Source organism: Chlorocebus sabaeus, chromosome 8, assembly GCF_047675955.1.
Source record: "Chlorocebus sabaeus isolate Y175 chromosome 8, mChlSab1.0.hap1, whole genome shotgun sequence".
Classification (NCBI taxonomy): Eukaryota; Metazoa; Chordata; class Mammalia; order Primates; family Cercopithecidae; genus Chlorocebus; species Chlorocebus sabaeus.
In genome coordinates this window covers 28,718,293-28,736,011 of record NC_132911.1, presented here as the reverse complement: position 1 = coordinate 28,736,011, position 17,719 = coordinate 28,718,293, and the positions used below count along the sequence as shown (strand labels likewise).

At 43.2% G+C, this 17,719-nt stretch overlaps 1 protein-coding gene across 2 annotated transcripts in view; it reads left to right on the top strand.

Annotated features, from left to right (window-relative positions):
- KIF13B (kinesin family member 13B) overlaps window positions 1-17,719 on the top strand; it is a 197,596-nt gene that overhangs the window by 139,813 nt on the left and 40,064 nt on the right. For both annotated transcript variants that reach the window (XM_007962061.3, XM_007962060.3), the window contains exons 27-35: window positions 221-320; window positions 852-978; window positions 1,706-1,761; window positions 3,706-3,830; window positions 5,725-5,901; window positions 9,241-9,333; window positions 13,019-13,171; window positions 13,576-13,653; window positions 14,899-14,952. In XM_007962061.3, the coding sequence (XP_007960252.3) occupies window positions 221-320; window positions 852-978; window positions 1,706-1,761; window positions 3,706-3,830; window positions 5,725-5,901; window positions 9,241-9,333; window positions 13,019-13,171; window positions 13,576-13,653; window positions 14,899-14,952 (963 nt within the window). The remainder of the gene's footprint in view (window positions 1-220; window positions 321-851; window positions 979-1,705; window positions 1,762-3,705; window positions 3,831-5,724; window positions 5,902-9,240; window positions 9,334-13,018; window positions 13,172-13,575; window positions 13,654-14,898; window positions 14,953-17,719) is intronic.

Here is a 17,719-nt window from a genome sequence, read left to right as displayed (position 1 = left end):
TGAGAATGCCCTTTCTGTTCAAGAAAATAATGCTTTAAATTCTGAAAATAGCTGTTTTGAATGATGGGCGCAGTCAACTGGCAGTAGTAATAAATAAATTATTATATACTACTTTACCTTTTCCAAGGCATAGGAGAGTAAGGTTTTAAGATAGGAGCATCAGTTTCAGATAGATTATCTTGACATTACATTGAACATGATTTTCCTTGCTTGCTTCCAGGATCGAGATTTAGAGAGACTTCGTAGAAAATGGCTAAATGCATTAACAAAACGTCAGGAGTACTTGGATCAACAATTGCAAAAGCTTGTCAGTAAACGTGGTAGGAAAAACGAATAGAATATTTTTCTCCCTTGCAAATCAGTGCATAATTAATTATTCTCCCTTTGTAGCCACATCAGTTAAGAACCAGATGAACACATCAGTAGTGGGGATGGCAGGAGCAGATGAGTGCTACTCCTTGTTTATGTCATACCATTTATCCAGCTGTCATATCTTGGTGGAGGTCTTCCTCCCACCCCTCACAAAGAAAGAGAAAATACGGTGCACAAAGCATACATGGTCCCTCAAAGATAATGTAAAGGAAGGTGGTGACTTTTCTTATCCAGAGGGCTCGAGTCCTCTGACTCTGGACCAGTCACTCCTGTGTGGTCCCTCTGTAGGCCTCCCAGGAACTGAAGGTGGCCTCTGCAGGAGCCCACCTGACCTCCCTAGCTGTGGGTTGGTTTTTTTATCATTGGGAAGCACTTGTCAGCTAATAACTGAAATATAGGCAAATCCAGTCTTTACTCAGGACAAAAAGATAAATGGCAAGTGAGGTTTCGGCATTGAATCCTCATTCTTGGTGTTCTAGATAAAACAGAGGATGATGCTGACCGCGAAGCGCAGCTTCTGGAGATGCGGCTGACCTTAACTGAGGAGAGGAACGCGGTGATGGTCCCCTCTGCTGGCAGTGGTATTCCAGGGGCCCCAGCAGAATGGTACGAACCCTGTGATGCGTCTTGTGAGGTTCTGAATGCTCGCCAGACCATCTGCTTTTAGCTTGAATTTTGCGTGTGCTACGGTTAATGGAAGAGTCATAATAGCATGGGGGGAAATGTTGTTTAAATTAAAGGAACTGTTAAATTATTTTCATGAGTTGAGTAACTATGACCTAAAACTGTTTTATTAAATAAATGTTGTTATTGGCCAAAGTCATTAAGATTTCTGAGAACTTAAATCAATATTTAATACCATTGCACTTAGCATTAAAAAAAATAGTTAATATGTTAATTACTTGGGTCATTCCCTTAGAAGACTGTTCGGTCATAAGAAAATTGCATCTCCACGCGATTTTGGTTTTGGTGCTGGCTTAAACTGTGCTGTCAGCAAATGTTCTGTGCTACTTTATAGAAATTAAAAATAGTAAATTTAGCCAGAGGGAGCCCTTAAGTATATCATTTTATGAGAAAGTAGGTTTAAACAAGAGAACTTCACTATAAACAGGTAGGGGTGTCTTATAAGGCTAAGTTCAAATGTCAGGGTACGAAGCAGCAGCTACAGCGGAGGCTTTGTGGCCTCTCTGATTCTGGATTAGAGTAAAATCAGGGCCAGGGTTGTTACCGCTTTGCCCTCTAACAGCCCTGAATGCCATTAAGGCTGTGTTCCTATGTGCCTGCCGCTGAGAAAGTAACCTGATTCGGATGCCATTTGTTCTTCATGTTTTAGGACCCCAGTGCCTGGGATGGAGACACACATTCCTGTTATATTCCTGGACTTAAACGGTAAGTTAGGAGGTGTTTTCTGAAGGCTTACCTCTGAAAATTTAGTGCCTTATAACATGTAGATTCCAACCAAGTGCATCATGAGGCAGGTCTGTCCTCCTAAGGCTAGAACCAGTTTGACGTGTGTCCAAGTCCCCTGGTTGTAGACAGACTGATTTCTATGTCGTAGTCGAATGTGTTTTTGACAGTAATAGGTGCACTTCACCATGCTCCTCACCTCTCATTCCTGCAGCTCACAGTGCCATGTGGATGCTCTACTCTCCCAGCATTAGGATGGTAGCAGTGTTCTTCTGCACTGAAAATATTTTCTTCTTTAAATTTTTTTTTTTTGAGATGGAATCTTGCTCTGTCACCTGGGCTGGAGTGCAGTGGTGCGATCTTGGCTCACTGCAACCTCCACCTCCCCAGTTCAAACGATTCTCCTGCCTCAGCCTCCTGAGTAGCTGGGACTACAGGTGTGTGCCACCACACCCGGCTAATTTTTTGTATTTTTAGTAGAGATGGGGTTTTACCATGTTTGCCAGGGTGGTCTCCATCTCCTGACCTCGTGATCTGCTCGCTTCGGCCTTCCCAAAGTGCTGGGATTACAGACGTGAGCCACCGCGCCCAGCCTCTTTAATTCTTAGGAAAAGACTTCTCTCTGGAAAGGACAAATAACTAGTGGTACTTATAAAGCATGTTTCCTTCTTGTGGTGTTTTCTTAGCATTATCTAATAAATTTTTCACTGTTTCTATGAGTTCTTGTGCCATTCATCCCTGTATTACCTGTTTAAAAAAAAACAAAAAAAAACTCATTTTTTTCTGTTTCCCATTCACCCCCATGTAAAATATTTTGGGCCTGGATACATTTTACATATATTCTGCCTGTAGGAGTTCTGCCTGTAGGAGGGAAAATAGAAAATGGAAAGGTAGATTAAGGTTCTAAAAATAAGTTGAAAGTCAGCAGTTAAATTCCTAAAACATCTGCAGAACTGTATATTAACATTAACTCTCCTTAATGAGTGTGGATGTCCTCCATGATTTTCTTCCACCTAGCTGACAGTGAGATGCAATCTCTGAGGCATTTAGGATCTCCTGCCACTTAGCTTATTTACGTGGAAGATTTTTCTATGTATAGGGTTGGAGAATAATACCGAATAATACAGCCACTGTCTGTTTGCCTGATGGAGGTGGAAGGTGTTTGTTTTTTAAGGTTTGCCACAAATCCTTATCCTGCTGTGGTGTTTTGAACTTGGTGCCTGAGGGTGATTCTGGTCTGTTCTTCTGTTAGGTTTCCTGGGTAGGTGAGGTGCTCATATTTGGGTACAGGCAGGGATGTGCATAAAAAAGTGAAAAACAATAAGCTTAAGGAAGACGCGGTAGTCCGGGCATTTGAGGGGATGATCAGGACTTTGGTCAACATGGTCCATGTTCTCGGTCCCCCCATGCCCACCTCCTAGAAAAGGAACTTCAGATGTCTGCCCACAAGCTCCAGGTGAAGGGGAGTGGGGAGGGCCAGGCTCAGGCCTGAGGAACCGGGGGACCATGGTGTAGCCCTTCTGTTTCCAGCCCATATAGCCAGTGGAACTTTCTGCTGAGTGTCACTGTCAGGCTCGTTTCTCACTCCTTCAGTGCACTAAATGGTAGGGAATTTGTGTTATAACCCTGTCACTGATATTGATGAGATGACCTTGGGTAACCTCTTAGGTATCTTGGTTTCATTTCTCTTCCCTATAAAATAAGGCAAAAATGTAGCAGATTGGATGAGATCATTTTTTGAGGCACTTTCTTATCTCTAAGATCTGTGAACTTTTAAATGGTCATCTTCAGTGTCATGTAAGATTTCAGAGCAAAAAGCAAATGAAATTTGAAGCAGAAGAATTTTAATAATCACATTGAAATTTAGCTGGTAGGGGTTATCCTTGAAAATGATCTCAGTATTTAATGGAAATTCTTTGCTTTTAGCTGATGATTTCAGCTCTCAGGATAATCTTGATGACCCAGAAGCTGGTGGATGGGATGCGACCTTGACTGGGGAAGAAGAAGAGGAGTTCTTTGAACTGCAGATTGTGAAACAGCATGATGGGGAGGTAAGGAAAGCGTAACTTGGGACAATCAGATGAAAAGTGGTTTACTTAACCTCTCCTCGAGCTTTTTGAAACAATTAATAAGGCAATCATGCCAGTCCTTTACATTTCTCAAAATACATAAAGGAAAACCTTTCATCATGACTTGCAGAAGAATGGAGCTTGAGCATCATATTATTTCCATTCACCTTTTCCTTCCTTTCCTGGTAACTTGTACTGAGCTTTTGTGAGCAATTCAGGTCAGCAGCGGTCGGGAGCTTGAGGCTCTCTCTGTTCCTCAACCAGTGAGAGATGGAAGCACGGGTTGCGGAAGTGCATTGAGGTAAAATGGCACCAGGTTTGGGATTTGCTTTGGGGTTTTTTTGGGTTTTTTTTTGTTTTGAGATGGAGTCTCGCTCTGTCACCCAGGCTGGAGTGCAGTGGCAGGATCTTGGCTCACTGCAGCCTCTACCTCCCAGGTTCAAGTGATTCTCCTGCCTCAGCCTCCCAAGTAGCTGGGACTATAAGTGTGTGCCACCATGCCTTGCTTTTATATATATATATATATATATATATATATATATATTTTTTTTTTTTTTTTAGTAGAGATGGAGTTTCATCATGTTGGCCAAGCTGGTCTTCAACTCCTGACCTGAAGTGATCGTCTGTCTTGGCCTCCCAAAGTGCTTGGATTACAGGTGTGAGCCACTGCGCCTGGCTGGGATTTGCTTTGAAATCCTTTTGTCAGGACTTTTTTTTTTTTTTTTTTTTTTCAATTGAGATGGAGTCTCACTCTGTTGCCCAGGCTGGAGTGCGATGGCATGATCTCAGTGATCTCAGCTCATTGCAGTCTTCACCTCCCGGGTTCAAGTGATCCTCTTGCCTCAACCTCCGAAGTAGCTGTGAGTACAGGTGCATGCCATCAAGCCTGGCTAATTTTTGTATTTTTAGTAGAGATGGGTTTTCTCCATGTTGGTCAGGCTGGTCTCAAACTCCTGACCTCAAGTGATCTACTTGCCTCAGCCTCCCAGAGTGCTGGGATGACAGACATGAGCCACCGCAGCCAGCCAGGATTTATTAAAAAGGAAAAGAATAGGTGAAGGCAATGTGGTGACATCTTGATTTTAATGGTTGAATCTGAGCGATGGGTATCTCACAGGAGTTTATTTTCTAATTTTGAGTATGTTTGAAAAATTGTGAAATAATCAGGAAGGAAAGCTGTATGTGATACTTTGAGGACACATCATTACTTAGTAGTGTCCCTAAGAAGCAAAACTTGAGTCTTAACAGTGAGGAGTCAGTCCGACACACTGCGGCTGTGCCTTCTGTGAACAGTGGGCCGGCACCCTTCCAGTTCAGCAGGGACAAGGAAGGGCTGAGGAGCTATTGCAGATTAGAGTAGGCTAGAGGAACATGACTAAGGCAGTGTGTGGTTCCGGGATGGGAAAATTGAAAAATTTGAATATGGATTCTATATTAAATAATAATGTATTGCTGTTAAATTTCTTAGATATGATATGCAACTTACTTGAAAGTGGTTCAGCAAAAGTAATAATGTGTGTGTGTGAGTTTTGAGAAAGAGAAGCAAAAGTGGCCAAATGGTAGCAGTTGGTGCATCGTGATGAAAGAGTTACAGATCACTCGACTGAATTTTTGCAACTTTTCTTGACATTTGAGCATTTTTTAATACAAACTTCAAAAGTAAGCCAACTGGGATCATCATGCCCTATACTTTTCAGGCTAAGGTGATTGTGGCCACACTGTCACACTCCATTGTCTTTTCAGGGCAGCTGTCATAGTAGAACTTCGTTGGTGACTGGCATATGCCCTTTCAGCCTGAGCCAAGGTGGTTTCCTTGAAAGAGTTTTCATGTTTCTGGAGAAGAGAGAAACCTATTTCCTCTCTGTCTTCTCTGCAGGCGAAAGCAGAAGCCTCCTGGGACTCCGCGGTGCACGGCTGCCCTCAGCTCAGCAAAGGCACGCCCGCGGACGAGCGGTTGTTTCTGATCGTGCGCGTGACGGTCCAGCTCAGCCACCCAGCTGACATGCAACTGGTGTTACGCAAGAGAATCTGTGTCAATGTTCACGGCCGGCAGGTTAGTCTTCTGTGGAAGAAACGACTCTAACCACAGTTGCGACCCGAGGGTAGGGCCGGGCAGAAGTTGCAGAAGTTGCTCTAACCTTCTGTCCAAACAGGCTCCTGGGAGCACTGACCTATTCTTTTCCAGGTGACTGCTGCTGTCTTGTACCTATGCTTGCTTCAAGCCCCAGATGTGTCACTTGCTCCTGGACAGTATTCTTACACTGAATCTTTCTTAGGGCAGATTCACAAATCATGGTTATTCTTTTGGGTACCTCACAGCCCTGTCAAGGGCAAGGTCAGTGGTTTGGTTGTTGCCTTTTTATCTGGGCCCTGTCAAATGAGGAGTTTCCCTCTTACTCTGCTGTTTTCAGGCTTTTTTTTTTTTTTTAAGATAGGGTCTTGCCCTGTTGCTCAGGTTGGAGTGCAGTGATGTGATCATAGCTCACTGCAGCCGTCACCTCCTGAGCTCAGGTGACCCTTCCTCTTCAGCCTCCCCAGTAGCTGGGACCACAGGCACGTGCCACCACACCTGGCTAATTTTTTGTTTTTCTTATGGAGATGGGGTCTCGCCGTGCTGCCAGGGTGCTTTCCAGACCTTTTACCTCTTGCAGTCTTTGATGTGTATATTTGGCTTTGGGATAAAAAGGTGAATAAGAAATGAGCCCAGTGCAGTGGTGCACACCTGCTTTCCCAGCAACTCAGGAGGCTGAGGCAGCGGGATTACTTGAGCCTAGGAGTTCGAGTCCAGCCTGGGCAATGTGTCTCAAAAAACAAAGTCTGTGTCCTGAAAGAGCCAGGTTGATTTGCATAGGTAGATACATAACAGGCAACTGCTCTCGGCCTGAGCTGAGCACGTGGTGCAGCAGGTCCTCACCACTTGTGGTGAAAATGCAGGTAAGAGAAGGAAGAATTCAGCCCCAGGGAGTTGGGGGGTGGTAGGGGCGCTTCAGAGAGGACGGCAGCATTTGAGCTGGGACTTAGAGAGGACGGGCATTGGCCAGGCAGAGCAGGAGGAGATGCAGTTCCGTGGATAGGAGGAAATACACGTGCAGAGAGAGTGGGGAGGGCGGGACATGGTAGGATCAGGGACCACGAGGAGCTCCATGTGCTGGGGGTTTTGCCTGTGCCAAGGAGCGTGGCTCTCGCATAGTTGCAGCTGGATTATGAAAGTCCATGTGCCATATGAAGGGATTTAATACAAAATTTCTAGGTAAGAATTTAAGGCCGGGTGTGGTGGCTCACGCCTATAATCTCAACGCTTTGGGAGGCCGAGGCAGGCGAATCACCTGAGTTTGGGAGTTTGAGACCAACCTGACCAACATGGAGAAACCCCGTCTCTACTAAAACTACAAAATTAGCTGGGCGTGGTGGGGGGTGCCTGCAGTCTCAGCTACTGGGGAGACTGAGGCAGGAGAATTGCTTAAACCTGGGAGGTGGAGGTTGCGGTGAGCTGAGATTGCACCATTGCATTCTAGCCTGGGCAACAAGAGTGAAACTCTGTCTCAAAAAAAAAAAAGAATTTAAATTCTTTCTCTTACTAGTTTTGCAAATATAAGGATTTGGGAGATTGCGTCTGGGGATCCTTTTAACTGTCTTATCTCCCTTTTTTGAGGCATTCTCAATACACTGACTAAAACCAGTACAGATGAAAATCTTTTCATTTAAAAGAGCACAGTCATGGTTGACAGACTCCTAGATGTAATCTCCACCCCTAAAAATTAATCTTTAGTTCTAAATGTCACACCGATATCAATCTTTGAAATGAAGACTGGCGGTAATGCCGTTAAAATTGCAGCTCTTTAGCTTGGCAATCCAACATCAATAAAATCCAGGTCACGGGGGTTAGCTATAGATGTATATGGTATGCTCCCATTCACTCTCTGTCTTCCTTTTCTCATAAGTCTGTGAGGGTTTGAAAAAGACACACTGCTCATGAGGAGCATTTTGAAGAGCGATTTTCCATTTTGGAATTAGACATCCTGGTTGCCAGGCCCTGGGACTGACCTGCCACAACCACCGGCCCTACAGGGTCCTTGACAGAAAAGGTACATTGTGCAGTCACCACATGTTGCCTGGTTTTTGTTTCTATTGTAGGGACAATAGGTTTCCATATATATATATGGGATATATGTATATCTATATGGCGTGTATATATATATGTATATTTTTTTTTCCTGGTTGAAATGATGTGGAAGTATTTTTAAGGCATGCCATTTTCTCTCTCAATTTCAGATATTTCATTCCTAAGAATGGTCATGTGGAAGGCTCTCTTCTTCTTTATAACAAGAATAGGACCTTCCGCATGACCCTAATACACACACGTCAGCTTCACTAATTCCATACAAATGGATAAATGAAAAGGTCGGATAATAGTAGCATCGACATCTCCCTTCACCATCCCTAGGGACAGCGATCTCTATACCTTGACTTGCGTAATTAGCCTGGGCTCAGCACTGCAAGGCTGAAGTCAAGGGAGAGAAGTAATGACATAAATTGTCTCCCTGCATTCTGAGATACTATATTCTTTTAAAAATTTAAAGATCATTGAATATGAAATAAATTATCATTAGGTAGGTTTCTGAAATGGTGTATGTCTGAGACCAAATAGCTTGGCTTTGCTCTTTTCTTGAGGGCTTCACATGTTTCTGCTGTTCCTTTTGCGTGAGTAGAAAGCTCGGTGCCCATTTCATGTTCTCTCCCCTTTACCTTTGTTCCCTGATGGTATTCTGCTCTCATCCCTGCTCTCTTCAACCTCTGCAGGGTGTTCAGTCTTAACAGCATCTTGAAATGAGTCATCTATGCATTAATTCAACAGTTCAATTCCTAACTGTGCAAAGAGCACAGTCAGCATAAACAATGACCGTGCACTCTTAAATCATTCCTCATAACGATCTTGCTTTGGTCAAGAATTTAATGCCTGGACTTGTCAATATTCATGGTACGAGATGTCCATCGTGCTGGGGAGAAAAAAATGTGTAAGCCTCACCAGTCCTTGCTTCCATCTTAGTTAGAAGGTCATTTTATTGTGTGGAAGTCAACAAGCTTATATTTCTGTAGCATTTAAGCACCGTTCTTCTGGATACCTACTGCCAGTTTACAGACTTGGAGGTCTGTACTTTTCCTGTGTTGGGTGTGGGACCCTTCACACACGGTGGGCATCTAATAAGTTGGTTTCGTACCATAGGACAACGTTGAGGAAACGGTACTTGGTGATTTCACTTGCTTATGTTGGAAACATGACCTGTTTTCTTTTGGTTAGAATGAACTGGTATTTTCTATGCTGTCTTTTGTTAATAATGTAAACTCAGTTTTTTAGGTGGGAAACCATATCTTCTATTTTGTTTTTCTCTAGGGTTTTGCACAGAGTCTCCTAAAAAAGATGTCTCCTCGAAGTTCTATTCCTGGCTGTGGAGTGACTTTTGAAATTGTCTCCAATATTCCAGAGGTGAAGGATATACAATTTGAATTTACTAAAAATAAACACTTAAAAAAAGAGCCAACTCCCTGAAAAGTGACCTACCCAAGACATACATATGAAGTGAAAGTGTATGTTTAGGGAAGCTGTAGATTTTTAGAACGATTTTCTAATATCAATTAATAGTACAATGTACTTGTGGCTTTAAAAGTTCCAGTTTTAGCCGGGCCCGGTGGCTCAAGCCTGTAATCCCAGCACTTTGGGAGGCCGAGACAGGCGGATCACGAGGTCAGGAGATCGAGACCATCCTGGCTAACAAGGTGAAACCCCGTCTCTACTAAAAAATACAAAAAACTAGCCGGGTGAGGTGGCGGGTGCCTGTAGTCCCAGCTACTCGGGAGGATGAGGCAGGAGAATGGTGTGAACCCGGGAGGCGGAGCTTGCAGTGAGCCGAGATCCCACCACTGCTCTCCAGCCTGGGAGACAGAGCGAGACTCCGTCTGAAAAAAAAAAAAAAAGTTCCAGTTTTAGTATTTTGTTGAAGAACTTTCTTTTGAAAAGCAAATCAACACCTTTTTACACAGAAGATGACAGAAGAGAAACATATTGTACCCAGGAAGGGAGGCAATATAGCATAGAGATTCCAGTTGGATCCTGAAGTCAAACAGAAATCTTGTTTCTGTCACTTACTAGCAAAATGAACTTGCGTAAATTACTCTGAGCCCATATTTTTTTTTCTTGTCAAATGGGGTTAGTAATACCTTTGCACAAAGTATTTTTAAGGGTCAAATGAGACAGTTTGTACCAACGGTTGTGCATGTGCTAGAGAAAATGTTATTGCTACGATTGTTGTTACCACGATTATTTTATTAGTACTATTAGTATTTCTCTTTCTGAACTAATTGAGATATTCAGAGGATTCAGAGAAGCAGAGCTTAAATTTATCCTTGGTACAAACTTGATGGAAGATGTGGCTTGTCCGTACTTCCTGATAGGTCATTCCTGAATTAGACATGTATTCATTCACCCAGATACCAGCACAGCTGGGAAATGGGGCATCCCTTGCAGGGCCAGGAGAAGTGAGGGTCTTAAGTGAAGGACTCTGAAAAGAGAAAATTCCTTCTCCCACCCTCAGCCTCAAAGAGGGGGTGTGGGCAAGGGGGTGGAGGTTTCACTTCCTCGGGGTTGGAGAAGTGGGGGATGTGAGACATCAGAGGATGCCCTTCCTCACCATGCCATCAACACCAGCACCAGTTCCTGTCATTTCAGGGCTTAGGATTTGCCCATCGACACTGTTGAGTATTTGAACAATAGGTGAACAGTGTATATTTTAATACAGAGATCAGCTTTTTTTTTTTTTTTTTTTTATTGAGACTGAGTCTTGCTCTGTCACCAGGGTGGAGTGCAGTGGCACGATCTTGGCTCACTGCAACCTCCAACTCCCGGGTTCAAGTGATTCTCCTGCCTCAGCCTTCCGAGTAGCTGGGATTACAGGCATGTGCCACCATGCCCAGCTAATTTTTGTATTTTTAGTAGAGATGGGGTTTCACCATGTTGGCCAGGATGTTCTCAATCTCCTGACCTCCTGATCCACCTGTCTTGGCCTCCCAAAGTGCTGAGATTACAGGCGTGAGCCACCACGCCCGGCCAGAGATCAGCTTTTGGAAAAGAAAAATATTACACAGTACTTAGGCTTTCTTTTAGATATTTTGTGTTGCAGAATGCTTTTGCCTCTCAAGTCATGTTGGATAGTAACTTGTTCTTTCCTGGATCTTTAAAGTGTTAGGCTTGCATAGTAAATATTAACCATCTAATTATTTAATTTGGAGTTTGCAGAGTTGTTGCACGGTCTTGGTTCTGTAATAGATTGCTCTGTGTGCTTCATTCACTCTTGTTTGTAAGATTTAAAACAAATATACATCTATGTCTAGCTAGAGACTTACTGTTTATGTATCTAAACATTTTCTGTATCTTCCAGTTGTTTCAGATCTTGTCTCTGTAAATTGCTTGAATGCAGTTGAGAAACAGTGATGGCTATAGGAAACTGTTTTCATTTCTTTTCTCTCTCCATTTCCCCTCCCTTTTCCTTCTCTTCCACTTAGTTTCTTATGCCTTTTAAAAGTGCTTTTATTCTCCAGAGGACAGGGTTTAAAAGGAAAGAAATATGGGGGGGATCAGCTTGAAGATAAACATAACCTCATGTAATTGTGCTGTTAGTTAGCTAAACATCCAAACTGGCAAACGTTGTTTCCACATTATGAAATCCTGATGATAGAGGCAAAATGAAACATAAAGCTGATTGTGTAAAGACTAGACCCAAAAACAAAACAAAAAGATCCCATAATAGGCAAGTTTCATCATGAAAAAGCCCCAAAAGTTCCTTGGGTTCTGTATCACAGAAGCCATTAGGGCATCATGGCCAAAAGAAATAGCCCAGGCCAGAGACAGTTTCTTTCTCCTTATAAAATGAGGATAATGTCTGTTTCCTTCAGACACTGAAAGTATTCTGTGTTGGGGTGAAAAGAATATCCTACCAGGAGACGGGAGACCTAAGTTCTAGTCTTGACTCTTGCAAATTGTGTGGTCTTCCTCTTGTCATCTAGGAAATGAGGATGATTCCTTCTTTTCATGGTTATTATGAGGCTTAAGTGAATTACTGTACAAGACAAAAAAGTTTTTGTGAACTTAAGCCATCTTACAAATCCTCCCATATTTTATCTGACTCACTTAAATTGTTTATCTTTGAAGTAGAATGTGTCGTAATTGATGGTATCTTAAAATTAACAGAGTTTTTTTCCCCTCAATCATGTATAAAATCTTTTGTCTTACAGTTGATGGCATTTAAGATGCAGTGGTATATGGATATACATTTTGTAGTTTTGGCATAATTATAAGAAATTTACAAGTGAATAAAGTATCTGATTGTCTCTGAGAACAGTAATTTGTTAAGAGCCCACTTTGCTTGAAATAACTAAATACGTTAATAAAGCTTCTTTCTGACTGTGCATCTCCCATTTGTATTCGCAGCCAGCTCATGTCCCAGGATTGGGGACGGGCTGTACCAGAAAGCTCAGTGTAGGAGAACTTACCTAGACAGCCTATCCTTGGCTGGCTGCAGGCCTTTGGCCTCTGCCACTCGAGCAGAAGATTGAACCAGTCCTAGAAGCTGCGATGTTCTGAATATGTTAGCTACCCCGGGCTGCGTAGTGGCAGGCGCTGAAATCCTATGTCCACTATTTTCTCCATACCGGGCCTCCTCCCTGGGAGGCAGTTTGATTGCCACCCTGTGTAGCAGTCACCCCAGCCCCTCTTCCCTTTCTCTGTCCCTCAGGAGTTCCAGGGCGGGGGGGTAATGTTCCTGAAATATTGTTTTTATGGTGGTTACATTTCTGGCTAGTCAACAAAATCCTTTCTAACCAGTCATGGGTTTTTTGCAGGGGGAATGTAGTAGAGAACAGTTTTGTTGAGAATGCGCTGTGTTTCAGCTGTGCTGTGTTTAACTTAACCGGCCTTTCAAGTGGACTTAGCCACCTAATCACTTTTTCATTATTTCCTTGGAAAAATGCATTGGCCTTCCAAAGCTGACTTTAAAATGGAGCTTTGGAATACGTTCTGTGTGTGTGTGCATGCGTGTGTATGTGTGTGCGCACGCGTGTATGTGTGTGTTGTGTGTAAATCAAGAAGCTTTTATAATGTGCAGCTTTCTACTCCTCAGGATGCCCAGGGAGTGGAGGAACGGGAAGCATTAGCAAGAATGGCAGCCAATGTTGAAAATCCAGCTTCTGCTGACTCGGAAGCTTATATTGAAAAGTACCTCAGGAGCGTGCTGGCTGTAGAAAACCTCCTGACTTTAGATCGTCTGCGCCAGGTTAGCCAACCGCGTGGATAGGACAGGCAGCAGAGGCCCTGATGCAGGCTGAGTCTGTGTTGGACTCTGTAATTCACAGTGTTGTTGCACCTAACGTTTGAAGAGTTCACTCTTATGAACTTTGAATAATCCAGAGTGATTGTAATTGAGTCATTCTGTCTTATGAAGTAACAGCCTTTATTTAATTTTAAAAAACTGTTTGTGGGTACATAGTAGATGTACGTATTTATGGAGCACATGTACTGTTTTGATACAGGCATGCAGTACGTAATAATCACATAACAGCATTGTTTAAATAGCTAGGAATGTCTGTATAGATGGGGGATGCAAGTCTGCTGTACATGGTGTTGCTTTTGCAGTGTGTCTCTTACATGTCTTTTTCCTCTATGTTTTCTGATTCACAGGAAGTTGCAGTGAAGGAACAGTTAACAGGAAAAGGGAAGTTGAGCAGGAGGAGTATCAGTTCTCCAAATGTGAACAGAGTGAGTGTGTGGAACCAAGTTCTGTGCTGTGCCTGGGACTTCTCTCCTCTCCTCTTTTCTTGGGTAACTCTTCTCCACCTGTCAAACCCCATCTCTGAAACCCTTTCCTTGCCAGGACTGATGTCAGGGCCCGTGGTCTCTACTCCATTGGGTCTGTGCACCTCTGCCCCATTCCTATTAATATTGTAGGGGAAGTAGCAGTTAAGTACCTTTCAGGTGTTTCTTATCTTCCCATCACCACTGCCTAGCATAGACTGAGGTGTTCAGTGAATGTTTGTTGAACCAAACCAGAACTAGCCAAGGGCCCATTGCAAGCCAATGCCATTTTCTTGGCTCAAATTATTTTTAAGTTGAGGAGGAGTCTGGACTAGGTTCACAAACCAGTTCACAAGACAGCCAGGGTGGTGTCCATGCGTCAGATACGTGGGGCTGTTTCATAACAATGGCTTCAGTTTGTTGTTGTTTTTGAAAACATAGATACAATTTATGTGCATATTGAACGTGGGAATAATCCTTCACAAAGAAATAGGCTCTTGGCCCCTTGATTTATTCCTCTTTTCCTCATTTTTGATGAAGATGTAGATATGAAGAATGACACTTTCATCCTAACTTCACACCAAGAGAAGTTACAGCACAAGCGCTGTGAGAAAGGGCAGCTGACATTGGCCTTAGCGTCTGAGAGAGAAGGGAGAGCGATAGGAGGAGTTTCACACTGGACGCCACCAACCATCTCAGACATTTAGGAAGATCACTTTAACTCAAGGCAGATAACATCTCATTTCTCCAGAAAATGATATATTAAAATACACTGATATATGCAGAGATTCAGTATTTGGGATCTGATAGTTTAAATAGTTTGTGAGTTTATTTACAGTTGCTACAAATACCCAGAGAAAGGAATCATAAGCTCAGGCCATGGTAAGATAACCAGTAACCTGGTATCTTTCACACAGAAGGGCTCACCCAACGGGACAGCTCTTGTTCAGGTCCAGCTGGTTGTGACCTCAGTGTGAACTGAATATCCAGATCTTACAGAAACCTCTCATCTGAAAATTGTTCATAACCAATTCAATGTTGGTAATGTCCCAAAGACCACTAGTGTGCAGCCTTCGTCTTGACAACCTCTCTGCTGCCACCCAAATTTTTGACGTTCGGTTGACTGGGTTGGCAAAGGCTGGCATTGCCTAAACCACATTTTTATGCTCTGATGCATAAAGAACTAACCCTCCTTTCTTTCTTCTTCAGTTGTCTGGAAGCCGACAAGATCTCATTCCATCATACGGTCTAGGCAGCAACAAGGTAGGTGTTTGTAACTATTTCTATCAGTGTTTTAAGGCCCATTTCCCATTCAGCTTTCATCTTCTCAAACCTCAGGTTATTTTTGCAAACCAGAATTTCCCCTACTCATCTGTATTATGTAAAACTTACTGGAAAGTATTTTAGAGTTCATTTCTTTTAATCTGCCAATTAAAATAAGGTTTATTAGACTCTACTGGGGTTTAAAAACAATTTTTCCTCTAAAACTTGCTTCTGTCAGAAAAGAAACTTTAAATTAGATTTTTTTTTGGAGACAGAGTTTCTTGTCACCCAGGCTGGAGTGCAATGGCGCCATCTCGGCTCACTATAACCTCTGCCTCCCAGGTTCAAGTGATTCTCCTGCTTCAGCCTCCCGAGTAGTACATGGGATTACAGGCACATGCCGCCACACCCAGCTAATTTTTGTGTTTTTAGTAGAGATGGGACTTCGCCATGTGAACTCCTGATGGCAGGTGATCCACCCGCCTCAGCCTCCCAAAGTGCTGGGATTACAGGCGTGAGCCACTGTGCCTGGCCGAAATCAGAGTTTTATGGTGAAGTACTGATATATAATGATAGAAAATGTATGAGGAATAAGAAAATTATATCTAAAAGTTAACATTATTTGTGAGAAGAAAGAAAAACACGGAACGGAAATTTTGTTCACTGGAATTTATTTACTTGTAATAGAGCCTTCCCTGTTTAACAGAGTTTGAAGCATGGAGAACTCATTCTTATTTTTAAAAAAGGTTAGCGCTCCTTGAAACCATCTTATTTGGGCACCACACATCATAGTTTGTGCCTGTCGCTTTTGCGGGGTCTGGGTAGATGTTGGTGCTGCCATCTGTGTGCAGCATGCTCCAGGTTGATTTGCAGCCCTCGAGGAGGTCAGTAGCGGCTGTGGTCTTACAAGATGGTCTCATGTGAGGGACTCATTTTCAAATCTCACTCAAATCAGAGTGAGAGAGACAGACAGAAGATTGGCTGCTTCATGGTAATTCTTAAAGCTGGGTGGGATTCATTATGCTATTCCTATTGTTAATTATTCTATACTCTGCTTTTGTGTATGTTTGACATTTTCCTTATAAAAATTTAAGAACAATGAAGATGAAGTTGATGCATTAGACTATTTGTTTATTTGCATATTTATTTATTTTTATTTTTATTTTTTGAGACAGAGTTTCGCTCTTGTTGCCCAGGCTGGAGTGCAATGGCACCATCTCAGCTCACTGCCACTTCTGTCTCCCACGTTCAAGTGATTCTCCTGCCTCAGCCTCCCTGGTAGCTGGGATTGCAGGCACTCGCCACCACGCCCTGCTAATTTTTGTATTTTTAGTAGAGATGGGATTTCACCATGTTGGCCAGCCTGGTCTCGATCTCCTGACCTCAAGTGATCTGCCTGCCTTGGCCTCCCAAAGTGCTGGGATTACAGACGTGAGCCACTGCTCCCGGCTGTAGACTCTTTTTTAAGATCTAGATTATGAGTAGTTTGCCTACACTGTACATGTATATGTTTATAGACATACAAATTGCTGTCCAGCTCACCCATTCGCTGAAGCCCTGCATGGACATGGGTTTCTGTAAGGGTGCTGAAGTTTAAATGCTTGTTTGTTCTCTGCCAGTGATAGGTTCGATTAGCTGTAGTTTAGCATCAGTCGTGATTACCTGAGGAGAGCAGAGTTTTTGAAAATTGGTTGTACGTGATTTTTTAATGTAAGTAAAGTATCTTAAGGAAAATATAAGAAAAATACAACTTTCTGCGTTTTTTTGGGAAATGCATCTAACCCAAATCTCCAATTATAAGTTCATTGAAAGAAGTGGCCAAAATTCTTCTGTTTTTCTTCTGTTAAGAAAACTCTGGCCAGACCTGTAATCCCAGAACTTTGGGAGGTCGAGGCCAGTGGATCACCTGAGGTCAGGAGTTCGAGACCAGCCTTACCAACATGGTGAAACCCCATCTCTACTAAAAATACAAAAATTAGCTGGGCTTGGTACCAGATGCCTGTAATCCCAGCTACTCGGAAGGCTGAGGCAGGAGAATTGCTTGAACTGGGAGGCAGAGGTTGCAGTGAGCCAAGATCGTGCCACTGATCTCCAGCCTGGATGACAGAACAAGACTCCGTCTCAAAAAAAAAACCAAAAAAACAAACAAAAAAAACTCTGCCCAGTTTCCTTATTTTAAATGGATACAATAATGGAACATAATAGAATCTACTTCAAAGAAAAGTACTGTCCCTCACGTACACCAGAAAAATAGAACAAAGGAGCAGAGACGCTATTAGAACCGAGCCAGGGCACAGCAGAGGGCGTGGACCCCCACTGGCTTCACACACGACTCACAGGAGGCTGCAGGGCGGAGGCCATTCTTAAGCCTTTCCCTGAAGGATGACGCTGAGGTCCACACAGGCGGGGAAGGAGCTGAAGGAACACTGAACAGAAGGATCTGTATGAAGGACGGCTTGGGGAGGAACCAGCTTGCTGTGTTCTTGACAGTACATGTGGTGGGAGTCAAGCACAGGGCGTATGGGCTTGGCGCGGTGGCTCATGCTTGTAATCTCAGTGGTTTGGGAGGCCTGGGTGGGAGGATGGCTTGAGCCCAGCAGTTTGAGACCAGCCTGGGCAACATAGGGAGTCCCCTTCTCTGCAGAAAAGTTTTAAAAATTAGGCATGGTGGCTTACACCTGTAATCCCAGCCACTAGAGGCTGAGGCGGGGGAGGATCATGTGAGCCAGGGAGTTTGAGGCCACAGCGAACTGTGATTGCAACATTG